Source organism: Gymnoscopelus braueri, assembly GCF_963280865.1.
Source record: "Gymnoscopelus braueri genome assembly, chromosome: 9".
NCBI lineage: Eukaryota > Metazoa > Chordata > Actinopteri > Myctophiformes > Myctophidae > Gymnoscopelus > Gymnoscopelus braueri.
Window position 1 is genome coordinate 24,373,783 of NC_137610.1, and position 19,454 is coordinate 24,393,236.

The window sequence follows — 19,454 nt, forward strand, 5'->3', positions numbered from 1 at the left end:
TATGACCTAAATTGCGCACCATCAGCCCGGGTTAACCCATTCAATCCGGGAATGCATCTCTGTCATTTTAGATTTCTTTGGCTATTAAAAAATAGCAGATCTACAAGCTCATAGAGCGGCACCGAGTGCCGTGCTTTGAAAATTGTGAAAATGTGTGCACATCTTTGAATATATATTCTTTAAAACAAACATTTGTAACTGTCAAATGTCTCAACAAATGTCTTAATTTTTCTGAAAAACTATATGTTGCTATATCAGTGGTGCTCAATCTGCAACTTTTTGTTGTCAAGGACCACCCAAAATTATATGTTTTTGGGCGCCGATCCCCATCAAAATAAGTTGTTTCAGGGACCCCCACCCAGAAGCAAAGATTTGAGTAAAAAATGTATACATTCACATTAAAAAATATATGTATTGCACAAATATTCAAGATTTTTTGAAAATAGCAGATCTACAAGCTCGTAGATCTGCTATTTTTGAATAGCCAAAGTATAAAATAATGGTTGAAGCTTAAAATCTAAAATGACACAGATGCGTTCTCGGATTGAATGGGTTAAGCACACAGCCCATATAGAGCAGGGACCGCCGTGCCATAATTCATCTCTTTTATTAACACAATCAATGTCCCGCTTCACGCTGGGTAATGGATTCACCCTTGGCGCTGTGATATCATTATGACACCAGTGTCGGTATCCCCCTTCTTCCGCCCAATCAGATTGTGTTTGGCTGCTAATAACTTGGTCTGTGTCTCTGAGTCTCTGAGTTCATCCTATGGAATACTGAACTGAGCACTGACTGACTACTGGACAGTCAGTGTTTTTACCTGCATAGATTTGTCATTCTGAAGATGGTCAACTTTAGCTCCGCTCTAAGGATGATGATGGCAGTCAGTCACACAGACAGACAGGCCGACTGTCTGTCTGTCTGTCTGTCTGTCTGTCTGTCTGTCTGTCTGTCTGTCTGTCTGTCTGTCTGTCTGTCTGTCTGTCTGTCTGTCTGTCTGTGTGTCTGTCTGGCTGGCTGTCTGTCTGGCTGGCTGGCCGGCCGTCCATCCACCATTTTGGTCCCAAACACCATATACCTCGAATCTACTTTCTGGACTGTCATGGAAATTGCAGAATGAACCTTAATGATTGTGCTGATACCACCAGGGCCTTTACTCTACTGCCACCCTTAGGCCAAAAATACCTTTGTATTTTTACATTTTATTTTTAGTGAACTGTATTTTATTTCAAAAGATTTTGTTCACAATAGGTGTTATATCTTCAATGAATGAATATATGACCCCCCCCCCCCAATAACAATCTGGCACTAATAACAATGTGTTATTTTTATCCCAACTAGTGAAAATGTAGGGCTCTAAGAGTGGCAATGCCGGTCGCTTCTATAAGACTCATAGTCACGTTGTTAAGCTCCCAAAACGTATTATTTTTGCCAAATGAAGAGGTCCTCGCAAATAGGATTGCAATTTTTTTTAAAAGTAGCAATTTACTAAATATGATATGATTGCCTTGTTACAGTATATTTCAATACAGACAGTACCAAGAGGAAACGACGTGCTACGGTCAAAGCAACCACACAAACACTTGCATGGGGTTCTATTATATAATATTTGAATCCTTCTCGGGATAGAATAAATGGATCTTATTTAAATATATTTATACTGTTTGTCTTTGTTTCTATTGTTTTAATACCTTTTTGCACTCCCATGCAGTGCCCAGAGGCACACATGCACACGCACACACACGCACTTCTGCACCAAGGGACAACAGTGGAAATATTGAAAGCCTTCAGGCTTCATTGTGTTTATCCTTTTGAATTTATGTATTTCTTATGCAATTATACTTACAGTATTTTCAATAAAGATTTCAATCAGTCAATCAATAATGGTCATGGATATTCAGGCGGCCTGTGAATGATATCAGCATGTTTCATGATGAGCACGAGTCTATTCAGGGCTGGAATTTCCTCACTTTAGGGGCAAGGCCACATGGCCTTTGGTGTTAAAACATTTTAGGTCACAAAGGCCAAATGCCAGGGCAAATAAAACAATGATTTTAAGTTTTCATTTAATTCATATATTCATATAATTCATATATAACACATTCATTGCCAGGTTAATTCATTCATTCATCCGCCACTGCCAGCGGTTTTACCTTATTTTGAGATTTTTTAACGATCCACCGTCTTTTTTTTCAACCCGGATGTACACAAACAATGTCTACGTGGAAGGAGTCTCTCCTCTTTCCACCAGAACAAAAACATTGTAACCGTGTTCGTCCGTTCTGTTGTTATCGGCAGTTGAATATAGCTTGTTTTCACCAAAAAACGCAGTCTGGGAGAAGAAATCCGAACTAGATGTGTTTTTCTAAATCAGATTTTTAAGAAGTGAAGGGTAAGAAGTCAGAATCTCAACAAAAGTGGTGTTTAAAAAACTGTATTGACAGGAAACAGTACAATGCCGTGTGTGTGGGGCATCAAGGCCACTGTGGCTTCAGGCCATTATGTTTTGAGAGGCAGAAGAACAAACCGAGTTGCTACATCGGGCATGGTCTTCATGCCACCCACGAAATTCCTATTATTATTATTCTAAGCCCCTCTACAGGGCGGCACCATTGAGTTTTTCTCTGTGTGCTGCTTCATTCAATATCTGTCAACTTAAGTTTCCTAGGCCGTTGTGGGCATCACTTCCTGTCGATTTGATCAGGTATCAGCATATCAAATCGACAGGAAGTGATGCCCACAACACCCTAGGAAACTTGTGGATAGGCTACTGCAGGTGTAATGCATGTAATCAGCAGTGTTGCCAGATTTTGCAAGAGAAACAAGCAGCCTGGTCTACGAAAACAAGCCCAAAAGAAGCGACTAGGCTAAGTTTTACTACTTTACATCAGCTATTTGAAAATAGCAGATCTAGAAGCTCACAGCGTGTCATGTAGATCTGTTATTTTCAGAAAATATTGGGGGAAAAAGGGAAATATGTTCAATATTTTTGAAACATGTTAACAACACAAATCTTGTAATGGGGGTCCCTGGCACAAAATATTTTCAGGTGGGGGTCTGCGGGCAAATACATCTGGGGGTCCTTGACATGAAAAATGTGGGAACCACTGGTTTAAAAACACATTAGGAAGCAAGCCCAGATAAGCAACTACACCGAAATCTCTTATTATAAGCAGACATGGAAACGCTGGTAAACAGGAAACCCGTTGATATGGGGCTCCCCACCGCCAAGGAAGCTAAATTAAGGAACCGACTTCATTTGGCACGTTTATGAACGTGCCAAAGTATCACGAGACTGTCCATCGTTACCAGTCTGACAACCAAATCTCGCGATACTATCGAGCCTGAACCGATACCTGCCGCTGTTAAGATGCCTCATTAAAACTACCTACTGTGCACATCGAAAAACCAATGGTCACAAAACAACCTGTGACATGTCTTCTTTTATATTCCTGAACCGATTAACTGTCAACGGTCACAATCGTTCAGAAATAGTGTTTGTTCACCAGCTGTCCAGCCGGCTCTCATTCACTTGCAATGTATTTCATCGAACTTCTGGTGCGAATTTGCCACCCATGAGTGTCATGGCACATGCCCGGCGTCCAGCATCCAACGCATCTCTTCCTTAATCTACCTTCCTTGCCCACCGCTACCCACCCCCCCTACTCCCCTACCAGAAACGGTGAATATACATTGGCTATTTGAAAAAACCTGATCTACAATTTCCATATTTTTGATGCCTCACAAAACAAAACTTAATCTTCTTCTTATGGGGGTCCCTGGCACAAACGATTTTCAGATGGGCGTACACGGCCAAATACGGTGCATATTCATTTGGGGGCCCTTGATATGGACAAAGGTTTGAGATAATGCCCTGTTTGTACTGTACCTCATGCCTCTGGTGGAGCGGTTGTGTAGGTTCTGCAGCAGCTGCGGCAGGCCCAGCATGGCCTCGAACAGCACGGCCAGCGAGCCCAGCCCCTCCACAAACAGCACAGAGTCCAGCAGCAGCATGGTGACCAGGGCACACGCCACCGTGAAGCCCAGGCAGAACAGCAGGTAGTCCTCGAACGCGCTCCACTTCCAGAAGTACCGCGGGTCCAGCTCTGTGGAGGGATAATAATAATAATAATAATGAAGAGTATTACATGAAACTCGCTCAAAACACATTTTAGGAAGCAATCTAAAAGAACACAGTGATCTATCAGTGAATTGACGAATTCAGGGCAGGCGATTCAAGGGCAAGGAGCCCAGACACAAAAGGTACGGTCACCATATGATAGAGTTATAATATATCTAGTAGTAGACCCTCCAGAAAAATGCGATTATGCAATCACATACTTTATTGCATAATCAGCCAAATGGCGCAGATTATGCGGGGTCAATTGTTTCCGTCCAAACTTCCCGCATATTTTGGTTTCATTTTCACCGCATAAAATCACATAAAAACCCTGCATATGTCATCGCAAAATCAAGGATTTTAGCCCGCATAATCAATATTCTAAGTCTTGGGTCTGAGAGTCTAAATCTCATCAAACGGTGGTCCGTGGCTCAAATGCAGAATGAATAATGGACCTTGATATGAAAAGGGTTGAAAACCACTGGTCTAGAGTGCACCACTAGCAGCAGTGCGTCGACTATAGGCATAAACCCTGCAACATCTCTTGTTTGACTCTGACTGAAGCCAAAAAGAAAATGCTACTGTAACAGGAGCCTATCTCCTGTTACAGTAGCATGAGGCAGCTTGAAGTACAAGTACACCCCCTGGACATGATGCTAGTATGTCACAGGGACTGACCCCCAATCCAACCATTGATGCTGAGTGCCAAGCATGGAGGCATTGGGTCCCATTTTTGGAGTCTTTGGTACGATCCAACCGGGGATCAAACCCCAACCTCCCAATCTCAGGGTGGACACTCTAACCGAAAGGCCACTGGCCACTTTTAAAAGACATCACTTGTGCTGCGTGCAATCTCTTCTCTCCCCCGTCTGTGTGTTTGCATTCACCTTTACTGTCCAAAACATACCAAAAGGTAATATAATGTGTTTGTCTGGGTCTAGGCTATTGGAAAAGAAAAATCTAATCATGTGGATCTTGGGATTCGCTGGGAACAATGTGGCTCCGATGTGTGCTATAGCACCTGACGAAGCCAACACAGCGAAACGCGTCGTGCAGAGAATTAAATAAAAAATGAAGCATTAACTCTTTGACTGCGGACGACGCGATAACGCGTCAAGTGCTACTTTGTCCAGTTGGCCGTCGACGCGCTCGACGCGCTGGACGCGCGTTCATTGTTTAATCTCTGATTGCGCTATGCTGCTTAATATTCAATGTTATTCTCGAGTTCCACTTACTTCACGGACATCTGCATCCGGTTTCATGACCTGGATTCCGTTTCCGGTTTTTGATTCTTTTCCCCAGTCATTTTCGTCCAAAATAGGTAAATAAACGGTCTTTCACACGGTATGACGGACAAACGGACAGTTTCTCTTCTATAATCTATGGTCTGGGTGACGATCAGTCATCGCCGTCGTGTATCACATCGTAATTTTGGCGATCAAAACAATCTGGGAGGACGTCACATCCGTTTTCATGTTTTTCCCTGTCTAATCTACCAAGAAGGGTGAGAGAGACCCAACGACCTGATCAAGCAGTCATGTGCTGCTCTCTAGTGGCGGATTTGTGCTGGGTCTTTATATTATGTGCCCTTAAATTATTTTCATGAGAAAAATTCAAAATATAAAAATAAAAAAAACACGAAAATTGCTGGCACTGGGGGAGTACTTTATGAAAATACTCTGGCAGTCAAAGAGTTAAGTGAGTCCCGTCCATCATCATTGGAAGCAGTGGGAGGTTTTCTGTACATATATATATATATATATATATATATATATATATACATATGTGTGTGTGTGTGTGTGCGTGTGTGCGTGTGTGCGTGTGTGCGTGTGTGCGCGTGTGTGTGTTGGTAGGCCTGTAGGGAATGAAAGCAGAGAAGTACAGAGAAAGTAAATCTGGTGGGGGGTGGGTGATAGATAGCATGGGGAGAGAGAGAGACAGAGAGACAGACATAAAGACCGACAAAGAAAGACACAAAGAGAGAGTGTTTCATTAGAAAATGCATTGAATTTGTGCAAGCGCAGCACTCTGAAATCAATACAGAGCACATGCATTAGAGACCAGAACAAAGAGCAATGGATGAGGGAAGCCGAGGTGTTTTACATTTACATGACTTCAGTACAACCATGGCTGCAGGCTCCACAGGCTGACCATCATTACCTGATACAATCCTGCTTAAACACTAAGCAGGGGTTGTACTACTACACGTTCATTACAAGCTCAATTATTATTTACATTAATTTACATTTAAATTAAAAAAAATATGCTGACGTGTTCAAAATAAGGACGCCAGGTTGAATGTGTTTAAGATAAATGGGCTTATAGAAAGCACTCTGATTTACAATGTGTTGTCCACTGAAAGCTGTTCCCAACGATGGAAATGTAGCTTTTTTGGGGGGGGTCTTTTATACTTTTGACAGATATTTACAAACATTTGTTCAATTATTTGGAATGATTGTTAAACAAAAAACGTGTCCACACCAGTGGTAAATGGCTCAAAATTCAAGAAAACATACAACTACCTAGAAGAAAAAAAAAACAATGCCACTGAAATGGTAGAATCACAGTGTTGTTAAAAATAATGCCATTACAGAAACAGGACACTTAGCAGCACGTAAAGAACCACTAAACAGCGAATATCAGCTGCTCACTTAGAGGTAACAGAGATACAGTATAGTATGTCCCCGCCTGAAGGAATTTCTATTTCCACTTCAGACATAATGAACAAAAAAAAAATGGAAAAAGGCGTTTCTCTGTGAAACCATCCATCCATCCCTGCGACTGTACACTCACTCCACCCAGGGAAACAAAAAGCCCATCTCTCCGCTAGACTGTAATCCCACATGATGGATGGCCTCCCATTCGTTATGTATGACCACAGAGCTGTGGCAAACCAGGAGACTTCAGCTGAAGGCGATTGATAGCTAAATAAGAGCCCATTAGTCAGCGCGGGACTGGACTGTGACGATGCATATTATATAGGCAAGCCCCGGTCCTCCTTCCCATATACTGCTGGCAAGTACAGTACAGTGTGACGGTCTAACTGCGTGATTTATACTTGGTCGTACAACGGAGTCGCGAGTTGTGAGCTTGCACATCGACATGTTAGCGTGCAATACGATGGAGAATAAATAAAACGCGAAAGCGTGTGAATATGCATGTGCACATAATAATACTCTTTTTTTTTAAAGTTATTTTCTCATGCTTTTCTTGCCTTTATTGATAGTCCACAGTGTACGGAAACAAAGAAACAGGCAGAGAGTCAGGGAGTGACACGCAACCAAGGTACGGCCCCAGGCGTCATGTGCCCGGAATCGAACCGGGGACTCGCTGTCAAGCATCAGAGCCTTTGTAGCACGCACCTTGCAGCACTCGGCTATCGGCACACTTCTACATTAAGGAAGCACGAGCATGCATGCACACACACGCAGTGCCACACAAACGTATGTGTAAAGTATGCACCAGTGTGTGTGTGTGTGTGTGTGTGTGTGTGTGTGTGTGTGTGCGTATGCGTGTGCGTAGTGTGTGTGTGTGTGTGTGTGTGTGTGTGTGTGTGTGTGTGTGTGTGTGTGTGTGTGTGTGTGTGTGTGTGTGTGTGTGTGTGTGTGTGTGTGTGTGTGTGTGCAGTGTGTGTGCGCGTGTGAGCTTGCAGCGCTGACGAACTGGGACGCTTCCCATTACAGTCCAGTGAGTCGCATGGTGCAGATGCATCCTGGGACAAGCGGAGTGAGACATCTTGTACAGTGAGCGCTGGTGGCAAACAGCAGTGCACGTGATGAATGGCCTTTATTACTGAGAGAGAGACACACAAGGAACATCAGCAACTGATGACAGCAGCGATAGGAGTAGACCGGGGAGATAGAATGAGTACACACAAACACACACACACACGCATGCACGCGCACGCACACGCACATGCGCACACGCACACACACACGCATGCCAAGTACAAGTAAATGCACAAGTCATGAACGCAAATGTATCTGTCTTTTACAAGCATCCGATGAGACACACACACACACACACACACACACACACACACACACACACACACACACACACACACACACACACACACACACACACACACACACACACACACACACACACACACACACACACACACACACACACACACACACACACACACACACACACGTTGGTGTCAGAGCTCGGCTAATGTCCTCCTGCCAGAAGCTGAACGAGGATGGCACACGTCAAAAACCAGCCTGTCACTCCGTGAGCACTCATCCTTCACGTGCACACTCATCATCCTTCACGTGCACACTCATCATCCTTCACGTGCACACACTCAGCACAACCTCATGGCAGGCTGCCAGGGGAGCAGCGGCGGCACAGGCCAAAGGAGACTGACTGACTGGGTGGTGCCCTTGCCAGAATGTACGAACAGCTCAGCTCAGTGTTGCCAGATTTTGCAAGATAAACAATCGAGCAGATCTCTGAAAACAAGCCCAAAAGGGGCGACCAGTTTGACTATTTGAAAATAGATCTACAACATTAGCAAGTGAGCCCAAATAAGCAGCTATACACTTAACACATTCCCTGCCATTGACGGAGATCTCAGTCATTTCAAATCCAACCATTGACCGCCATTGACTCCGTCAATTCAAAAACACAACTTAGGAATGATCCCTTGACTCTGAGAGAAGGAATAAACGATAAGATGTCATCCCAAAAAACGTCACTTCCGTCTACTCCTATGTTGTTGTGAGTTGTAGAAAAACACATCTCGCTCGTATTTCAACGGCCGATAGCAACGAAATGGCCGATCGCGGTAAAAAAATGTTCCGTGGATAGACGAGACCCTCCCCCACCCCAAAGACACCCTTTGATTACATCCGCGTGCATACCGTGGCTTCCGCGGCTCTCCGAAGATTGTCAATATAAGGTAAAAAACGCTGGCCATCAGCGGATGAATTAATTAATTAATACCTGCCAGTGAATGTGTTAAGAAACAAGCCCCATAAAAAACTAAAAACTAAATATTTACTAGCTACTTTAAAGAATAAACAAGCCCAAAGTCGCTTACAGTAAGCAGCTCAGCTTCCCTCCTTCTGCCATGCACACGCGCGCACGTACTCGCGTACACACACACACACACACACACACACACACACACACACACACACACACACACACACACACACACACACACACACACACACACACACACACACACACACACACACACACCAATATTGACTGCTCTTGGCCTCTCTCTCATCTAGGACATCCAATCTATTTTCATTTAAATACCCCCCCCACACACACACACACACACTTCCCCCTCCCTTAAACGCAATGTCTCGTATGGTTAACTGCATAATCAAACTGATGATTAAACCTCACAACACGTTGCAATGCAATGCATTGTGAGCTTGCAGAAAAATAATTGTTAAGAAGGTTGTCGATAGTTGTAGCCCTAGTCATGTCCCGCTTGAAGTAGATGTAGTTCAGGCTATCATAGGGGCTACACTGCCACTAGCCTGAGGCTACGAGCTCAATCCATGGTCTTGAAGGGCGGACCCAAACACAGCCGCCCGGATTTGTGCGTGGCTTCCTATTGCTTCACCAATCTATGTCCCCGCCTCCCCTCCCCTCCCCCCCTCGGCCTGTGCACGGAGCACGCTGACGTCACCAAATTTAGAGCGACGCCCCTCTGCACTCTGATTGGTTAGGAGATAACAAGGTCCAAGACCAACGTTCCTGCATGGCTCCCCCAGGCTTTTTTTCTTTTGTAACAAAAAAAAAAGCCTGGGTTTCCGAGGCTACACTGCCACTGACCTCACAATGTATGGCGGTACTGCTCTGTTGCATGCGTATCCCTAAGCTTTCAGATAACCTGCACACATATGAAGGCAGAAAACGGATGGCCCCCCGTCCGTATCTGTATTTAATGATGAGCATACAGGAATCTTAACACCACCATGAAGCATCAATCCATGGCTGTGTCATTACAGACAGGAAGGGGGTCGAAGGTGGACAAGAGAGAGTGGGTGAGAGAGAACGAGTATGAGAGATAGAGACAGAGAGAGAGAGACACACACACACACACACACACACACACACACACACACACACACACACACACACACACACACACACACACACACACACACACACACACACACACACACACACACACACACACACACACACACACACACACACACTCAGAGTCAGTTGGACAGCCAGAAGGTACAGCGTAAACTCAGGGTGTTAGGGTGTCAGCTAGCAGGGCAGCAGGGAACACATGCAGAGCAGAGAGCAGACAGAGATGCGGGCTGACAGATAGAAAGCCTCAGCATACTGGCTGCTGAGGCAGCACTGCTGCCTGCCAGTGGCTCTGAACACAGACAACCGTACACTGCTCCAGTTCAAGAGGTTACTGCGCTGGTCAGGGTCACAACAAAGCAGGACAAAACAACTTGGAAGATGAAAAAGATGAAATAGACAAGACTGCACGACAGCTTGATGCTGCTTCCACCACATTTACTGTTGCCAAACTACATTTGTACTAGGGCTGGGTGAGACTTCATCATCACGATTATTTCAAACTTTTGCCTCGTTACGATTAATGAGATTGTGAAAATAAAACAAATAAGGCAAAAATAGCCCATCTACAAGCTCACAACATCCCATGGCGGGTTGTCGCCCCAATTTTTTTTTAAATATTTGACCATTTTTGTAGATCTGCTATTTCTCCCTTGTACAACGTGTTAATGTTAAATGAAATGATTTCCGGTACATTTCCAGGGCCTATGTAATTTTGACACGAATGTCGGATGCAGACACTCAAATGAAAATAGCGTTTAGGGAACTTGTGTAGAATGGTTCAATATACCAGTGAAAGATTGTACCAAACATAACTTGTTTCATTGAAAAGGTTACACAGTATGACTTTAACCCATTAAGACCGTGAGTATCTGTCATTTTAGATTTGAACCACTTTAACCATTATTTCATACTTTGGCTGTTCAAAAATAGCAGATATACAAGCTCATAGCATGGCACCGAGTTATGAGCTTGTAGATCTGCTATTTTTGAAAAATCATGAAAATGCGTGCAAATCTTAGATTTTTTTTTTTTTAAAGCCAACATTTGTAACTCAAATCTTTGCTTCTGGGCGTCCTTGTTACTAAATATTTTGAGATGGGGGTCCGCGGCCAAATACATACAATTCTGGGGGTCCTTGACATGAAAATGTTTGAGAAACATTGATATTACAGCAACATAAGTCCTAACAGTTTCAGAAAACTGCTAGGATTTAGAAGACATTTGTAGATGCGTTCCCGGATTGAATGGGTTAAAATAAGACTTTCTCATTCTGCTGTGTACTGTGTACTACCACTCTATCCTTCCTCCCTAAGCCCAGCATCCAGTCACATCTTATTCCAGTGCTATGTGTCACACAGTGCAGTGTGCTGACACCGCAGCACTGCAGGGCTGCATGCCTGCTGCCATTTCAGTCCAAGCAGCGCCGTAAGCAGAGGTGACAGGGGACAAACACAGCAGAACCGGCCCATGATGGCTCCGTGTCACGGGTCTTAACGGGACACCACAGCCCTGCTCCGACGGATATAAATTGTCTTCCGTGCCGCCGAGCTCTGCACTCACTCTGTCACTACAGGGGGGCTCTGTTGTTTCGTACTACTCCGGCGGGTGGCAGGAACATAACTTGTTCTGTGAGTCAGACTCTGTCTTAATGAAGACAGACTGCATGTTCTGTCTCTCTGTCTTTCTATCTGTCTGTCTCGATCTGTCTGTCTCGATCTGTCTGTCTCGATCTGTCTCTCTCGATCTGTCTGTCTGTCTGTCTGTCTGTCTGTCTGTGTGCCTCTCTCTGTCTCTTTCTCTCGATCTGTCTGTCTGTCTGTCTGTTTGTCTGTCTTCATCTCTCTCTCCCTTTCTCCTCTCCTTAAAAAGTTTCAGAAAGTGTCCTTGTCATAAAACCTATTCATTGTCCTCTCTAACGTGTGTATAACACTTAAACACACACACGCACGCACAATAGTTGCAGCCGTACTTCAAAGCATTCAGATTCCTAATAAATACAAACGAAGACAACAAGATAATAACCAGAGTGTGCAGATGACAATTCTGTAAGTCAGTGGTACGTGTTAGTGAGTGAATCAGTGGAAAATATGGTGAGAATGTTAGTCTAGTCTCTACAGTATACTGTCAAAGTCAAAGAAAAGAACAGTGGCGGACAATATTTACTCAAGTAAAAGTACTTGAGTACAATTTTGAGGTGCTTTTACTTTACTTAAGTATTTTCATTTCTCGATACTTTAAACTTATACTCGACAACATCTCAGAGGCGAATATTGTACTTTTTCCTCCATACAATTCAAAAACTCTAGTTACAAGTTACTTAGCAGTTTTAGATTATACAACGCGTCGCATACGACACGTTGTGAGCTTATAGAAGATTGGTACTTATCCTTTGGTAATGTCAGTATATTTGGAGGCTAATGCTTTTGAACTTTTACTCAAGTCAAATTCTGAATACAGGCTACATGTATAACAGAGTGTTTCTACATTGTGTGGTATTACTAAAGTAAAAACAAAAATCAGAGTTAATTCTTCCACCACTGCACAAGAACACAAGAGAGATGATCTTCTATGTCTTATGTCGGCGGAGGACAGCTTTAGAACAAATACATTCTTATTTTAAGCCCTTTCTCAACACCAAGAATGCAAAGAACGGACTTGTGTCCTTGGGAAGAATGTTCTCCTCAAGTTAACTTGGGGAGAAGAACATTGTCTCAAGTTCGAGACCAGAGAAGAACATCTTTGTAGTTTTTACTAAGGTCCTTACACACTGGGAGTGTATATTTCGATTCGACTGCAATTAATTCACACTCATTTAAACTGACTGACTGCTTTTTGTGTCATGACTCATGAGTACATCCACACAGAACGCAAGTATCACGTCACGATAAAGCTACAAAATTATTTGTTTTAAACAAGGTCGATTTTTCTCACCGCAAATAAAAGCATCAACCTGTACGAATGAGGCATCACCAAATAACAGTTTGATGTAAAATGATCATAGCACATTTTCGGATGGTTTATTTGTCACACTCCTGGTGTGTAAAGACCTTCCACTGGGCGAAAAGAGCCAGAATCCCCAAATATCAGTTTTTTGATTCTCGCTAGAATACGGACATTTCTGATGCATATCCTGAGTTTTGTTGATATGCAACATATCTGGGCAAATATTAACCTAATATACATCATGAAGATAATATATTGTACTAGGATATGAGCAACATTTTAATTTTGTCATGTATGTGTTCCGTAAAAGACCTTAGATCATATCTGGATATATCTGTTCACAATATTCTTCTAGAATACTGATTAAGTCTATGGCATATCTGGATGTGTCAGATATTGAGTTCATATATCACTTAAAGTCATATCTTTACTCTGGAACCACTAAAGAATATAGACCATTTCCGATGCATATTGAAAGTTTTGTTGACATAAGCCATATTCATACAAATATGGATGAAATATTCATCTGCTTGTCATACACAATGTATGAATATGACGTAACGCAGTATATAGGAATATAATGACACCCTATTTCGAGTAGAATAATGGCAATATCTGTAGCATATATCATCATCTTTTGTCATATAAAACATATTTACTACAGATATTGCCATTGGACCTGTTTTGGGTGAGATATTTAACTGATATAGATAGGTCATGAAAATGGACAGAATCTGGTGATTTATACTGGGCAAAAAGGGCCTGAATCCGAAAATATCTCATTGGATACGTCACTGGATTTTATGTAGAATACAGAACATTTCTGATACATATCCTGAGTTTATTGATATGCCATATTTGGTCAAATATGAACCCAATATACATCATGAGGACATATATTATATAAGGATACCAGCTACATCTTATTTGTGTCATCTGTGTGTTCCAAATATCACCTTATGTCCTATCTGGACATATCTGAGCACACATTTTTTTTCTAGAATACGGATCAAATCTATGGCATATCTGAATGTGTCACAAATACAGTCTATGTTAAGCTCATATCACTTAAAGTCATATCTTGACTCTGGAGCCACTAGAGAATTAAGTATACCGGAATATATTGATACCCTATTTTGAGTAGAATAATGGCAATATCTGTAGCATATATCATCACCCTTTGTCATAACATAATACCAAAGATGTTGCCATTGGGCCTGTTTTGGGTGAGAGTTTTACCTGATATTGATAGGTCATGAAAATGGACAGAATCTGGTAATTTTTACCAGGTGAAATCCCAAAATATTTATCCAGAAATATCATTAGATTTTCTGTAGAATACGGACCATTTCCGATACTTATCCTGAGTATCTGGTCAAATGTGAACCCAACATACATCATGAGGACATATATTATGTCAAAATACCAGCTACATCTTAATCTGGTGATTTCTATTTTCTTGATTATCTTGAGAATATGGATAATTTCTGGAACATATTTGAAGTTTTGTCGGTAGGCTCCACATTTGATAAAATATTGACTCAATATATGACTTTTGGAGGTATATAAAACCTTTTCATATGACACATATGTTATTCTTGTCATATTATGTTTTGATACAAAAATATTAAGATATTCGTATTAATTTGTGTAGAATACTGACAGTATCCATAGCATATCACTAAGTGAAAAGGTCCAGAATCCTTAACTTATAACAATGTATATTTCCTTGGATTCTCTACAGAATACGGACCAATGCTGATGCAAATGAGTTTTGTTGATATGTGCCATATGATATCTAGTCAAATATAGACCCAGTATACAGTGGTATCCTACAGAGGACATAGTATATTATACTAGGATTCCAGCTACATCTTATTTGTGTCATATATGCGTTCCAAATATGACCTTTGGTCTGGAAATGTCAGGTTATGGTAAAGACTACTCAATGTCAGGTAAATGACAAGTTGTTACACACAGCCATGATCAAATGAGAAACCTCCTCTCCTACTGTAGTTGATCTAAGCATACTGTGTACGCAGTGCATAACCCAAAGTCTGCAAATACTTTCAGTGCTCACATCCCCGGGTATGGACTAGTACTGTACTGATTACATCTATGGCATATCTTTGTGTGTCACAATTATCTTGGGTTCATATTATGTAAAATATTTAACTGATGTATAAGTTATGCAATGGGTCGAGCTCAAGAGCTTTAAGTGGATACAGTCTGTCTCACAGGTAGGGTCAAAATGGGATGGGGCTCACAGAGCCCAAGGATCCTTACCAGGGAAGCTAAGCATGCAGATCTGTTGTTTTTACCTTTCATAAACAACACAGAGGCAGCAAGCTTGTACATGTCCTTATTTCTGTATGCATTGCAAATGATTCTGCTTTGCTGGTAACTGGATAAAAACAGAACATCTCTGGGTAAAGACCCCCAGAAAGTATGCAGTTGAATTGGCTATGGGACAGCAAGCTGTCATTATATTTAGGGAAGTTTGAATGTTGATCAAGGCATACATTGGACTCTATCAGCGTTTCTCTTGAATTTAATGGTAGGTATTAGGTAAGTGTAAGCATTCAGTTAATCATCTTGGACGTGAACGAGACCAGTATAATCAGTGAGTCTATGGCCCTCTCTTGGTAAGGACCATGCTAAGTGATCAAGGCCTCTAGCAAGAACATCAAAGTTCCTTGATAAGTTCCATGAGGACACTAGCTTTGTATCCTAAATAGGAGGGCTAGTGTATCTATTCTGAAATGATAGAAACTGAGAGGACAAGTAGGGATAGGCCTATATTCCTCTAGTGGGGGGAGTAATGGAACACAATCCCCAATGCAGGCCTAAACTCGGGACTGCAATGGCGAGACAGACAGACAGACAGACAGACAGACAGACAGACAGTGTGTGTACACAAAACACATACAGTGGTTGAGTACACAGTATGATGCTCTTCAAACATACAAAATAGGTGCATGCCGCTTGTACAAGGTGTTATTTTGTTGCACAAAGTATACAGCAGCATACTGCTTTGAAATAATGACCTCGGGTCTTGAACCCAGACTCCATGATTAAAGGCTTGTATACATATGGCAAACTGTTGGCTATGCAAAGGTCTTGACCTCAGCTGTCAGGTATGGTCATTGTTAAACATCTATGGGGGACTATGGAAATGGGGGCAATTATCACCCATTTAATGATAAACGCACGCACGCACGCACACGCACACACACACACATGCGGAATATATTAATGTAATGAAAAAACTACAATTCACATTATAGATGTGACAGAACTTGTTACAGTGTATATATCAGCCCAACATACACTTGTTTTGGGGAAAAGTGGCACAGAAAAAAATAAATAAATCCTTTTAAATAAATATGCAAATATGGGTAAAATACTTAAAAAATTGGAACAATATATGGCAACCAGATATTAAACATAATTTACTGTATTCATCAATGCCTAACACAAATAATCATGCTTGAAATAAGTTTAAAAAAACGACATCATACAACAGACATCATATATTCATTGACAGGTTATATAAGCAAATAATCAGCTGTAATGAAATCTGATTTAAACACATTTTAATGCCCAAACTAACTGAATATATTGCATATCAACAGTGAATGAATGTAGACGCCATGTTGTAGTTTCTGAAAAAACGACACATACAGCGTGTCAATGGAAAGCACTTCCAAAATTAACTACAAGTCCCACAATGCATTGCAGACGTCTGTTGCTTTGTGGGTGCATGCCCGCCAAATTTCAGTTTGAAAAAACGAAATGCGATTGGCTGTGTGCTAAAGTGCCATGACGTTGCAGGCAGCTATTGGCTCTTGACTCATTGGAGCAGCAGTGAACCTTCAATGAACTCTGAGTGCGCGCAGTCAGTAACTCTCATGCAGGATGCAGGCTCTGTGATAGCTGAAGTGATTTAGGTTAAAACGAACTGAAATAAAGGCACTAAAAGACTGTTGGACAAGAAAGTAAGTTTCTACAAGCTGCTGATATATTTGTGGAGACTTTTGGAGACTTTTGGCATGCACAGTCACAGAGGTTGGAGCAGTGAGATAATATTACAGGTAATGCACAGCTTTTATATTTTCTCATGAAAATGCAGTGGTCCTTCATGTCAAGGACCCCCAAATCCAAAATAGAGGCTATTTGGCTGCAGACCCCCTTCTGAAAATATTTGCAACCTGAGCTTGTAGATCTGCTATTTTCAAATAGCTGATGTAATAGGGTGGTTAAACTGTTTTTTTCATGCTATATTAACTAATATAGCTAGGGAACCCCCTCAGAAACCTCTGGTGGTCCCTCCCTGGACCCCACTTTGATAATCTACCGTGTATTTTTACTTAATTAAAGGCATAGGGGAAGTGATTTTCTTTGATTAAAATAAGTGTTAAATAGCTCTATATTGTGATAGTACTCATTGCTATAGAGTGTTTGTTCAGTAACAGTGTTAAATAGCTCTATATTGTGATAGTAGCTATAGTGTTTGTTCAGTAACAGTGTTAAGTAGCTCTATATTGTGATAGTACTCATTGCTATAGAGTGTTTGTTCAGTAACAGTGTTAAATAGCTCTATATTGTGATAGTAGCTATAGTGTTTGTTCAGTAACAGTGTTAAGTAGCTCTATATTGTGATAGTACTCATTGCTATAGAGTGTTTGTTCAGTAACAGTGTTAAATAGCTCTATATTGTGATAGTACTCATTGCTATAGAGTGTTTGTTCAGTAACAGTGTTAAATAGCTCTATATTGTGATAGTAGCTATAGTGTTTGTTCAGTAACAGTGTTAAGTAGCTCTATATTGTGATAGTACTCATTGCTATAGAGTGTTTGTTCAGTAACAGTGTTAAATAGCTCTATATTGTGATAGTACTCATTGCTATAGAGTGTTTGTTCAGTAACAGTGTTAAATAGCTCTATATTGTGATAGTAGCTATAGTGTTTGTTCAGTAACAGTGTTAAGTAGCTCTATATTGTGTGACAGTAATCATTGCTATAGAGATTTTGTTCAGTAACTGTTAACCAAACCGAAATGCCGATCTACAAGCTTGTAGATCTGCTATTTTTGGCTAATGTTCCCCTCAGAAAAGGAATTCTAGGTTTCAACAGGTTAAAAAAAAAATTCCTATCACACAAACATGTGTTGGCCCCCCTGTAGTAAACTCTGAGGACCCCCTGTTGAAGACCCCTGCTATACCAATGATAGTACCAGTACCAATGATTACTATCACAATATAGTACTTTAACCTTAAAAATTGTTTGTTTTAACCCAAAAATATCACTTACCCTACCTTTAACCAAAATGAGCTGTCATCCAATCTCTTATGCTATTTCTTGTTTGTGTCTACCTTTTGGTGCAGAGACAGGTAATTACTGTAATAGAGATAGTAATAATCTGGGCAAATGCAAACAGTGAGAAAATAAGGCAAATACCATTACAATTGACCTTTACTAATGTAATCTAAATTATTGTAGCCTACTGTACACTGTGCCAATTGTGGCTGTGTTAAACCATCAGCAGTGAATATAATGACACAGTAGATTATTGCTACTGTCAATACTATGAGTATATTTACACTATCAAGTGTGAATATGAATGAATAGTCTTGTCAGTGCAACTTAACAGGCATCTGTTACATTTCTGTGATGTCATGTCATAATAATTTATTTGACTGTATACAAAGATTAACACGTTGATACACAATTTAACTCAGAGATACAAATGAACCATAAAGCCTGTTTTATACTTTGTTGCACAAGGTGCCTGTATTAAAAATGGCTGGTCTACAAGCTCACAATGTGTTGCATCACTTGTAGATCAGCTATTTTTGTGTGACACCAGCGCACACCTAAGATGGGGTGTAATTGAGTCCATTTATTGGTACCATTCATACACTCTTTATTGCGTAGTCTTTACATGGGCCTGGGGGCCAGACCCAGCCCCTGGACCATCTCAATCCAAAAAAGACCCCCCAAAACATGTAAATTTTAAAAGGCAGCAGATGTTGAGAAAAATCATTTTACTCATTCCAAATTGGTGGGCTACTAGTATTTACAATTTTAATCCATACTTGCATTCCACTGGTGAAGGTAGCTGTACAGTATGTACTCAAATGGTCAATATCAAAATGTTTATAATCGTGAGACAGTCTGCCTTGAGTCCATATATTTAACATAATGGTGACCATTTTGAATTTAGATGACCACAGACATGTCAGTAGGCAGAGATCTCTGATCGTCTGGCTTTCCCAGACTATATTTGTTTCTAAATTATTATTGATAT

General features: G+C 41.2%; 1 protein-coding gene across 2 annotated transcripts in view; it reads right to left on the bottom strand.

Annotated features, from left to right (window-relative positions):
* LOC308092079 (solute carrier family 66 member 2) overlaps positions 1-19,454 on the bottom strand; it is a 144,261-nt gene that overhangs the window by 58,127 nt on the left and 66,680 nt on the right. For both annotated transcript variants that reach the window (XM_080437878.1, XM_080437879.1), the window contains exon 4: positions 3,893-4,109. In XM_080437878.1, coding sequence (XP_080294004.1) covers positions 3,893-4,109 — 217 coding nt within the window. The remainder of the gene's footprint in view (positions 1-3,892; positions 4,110-19,454) is intronic.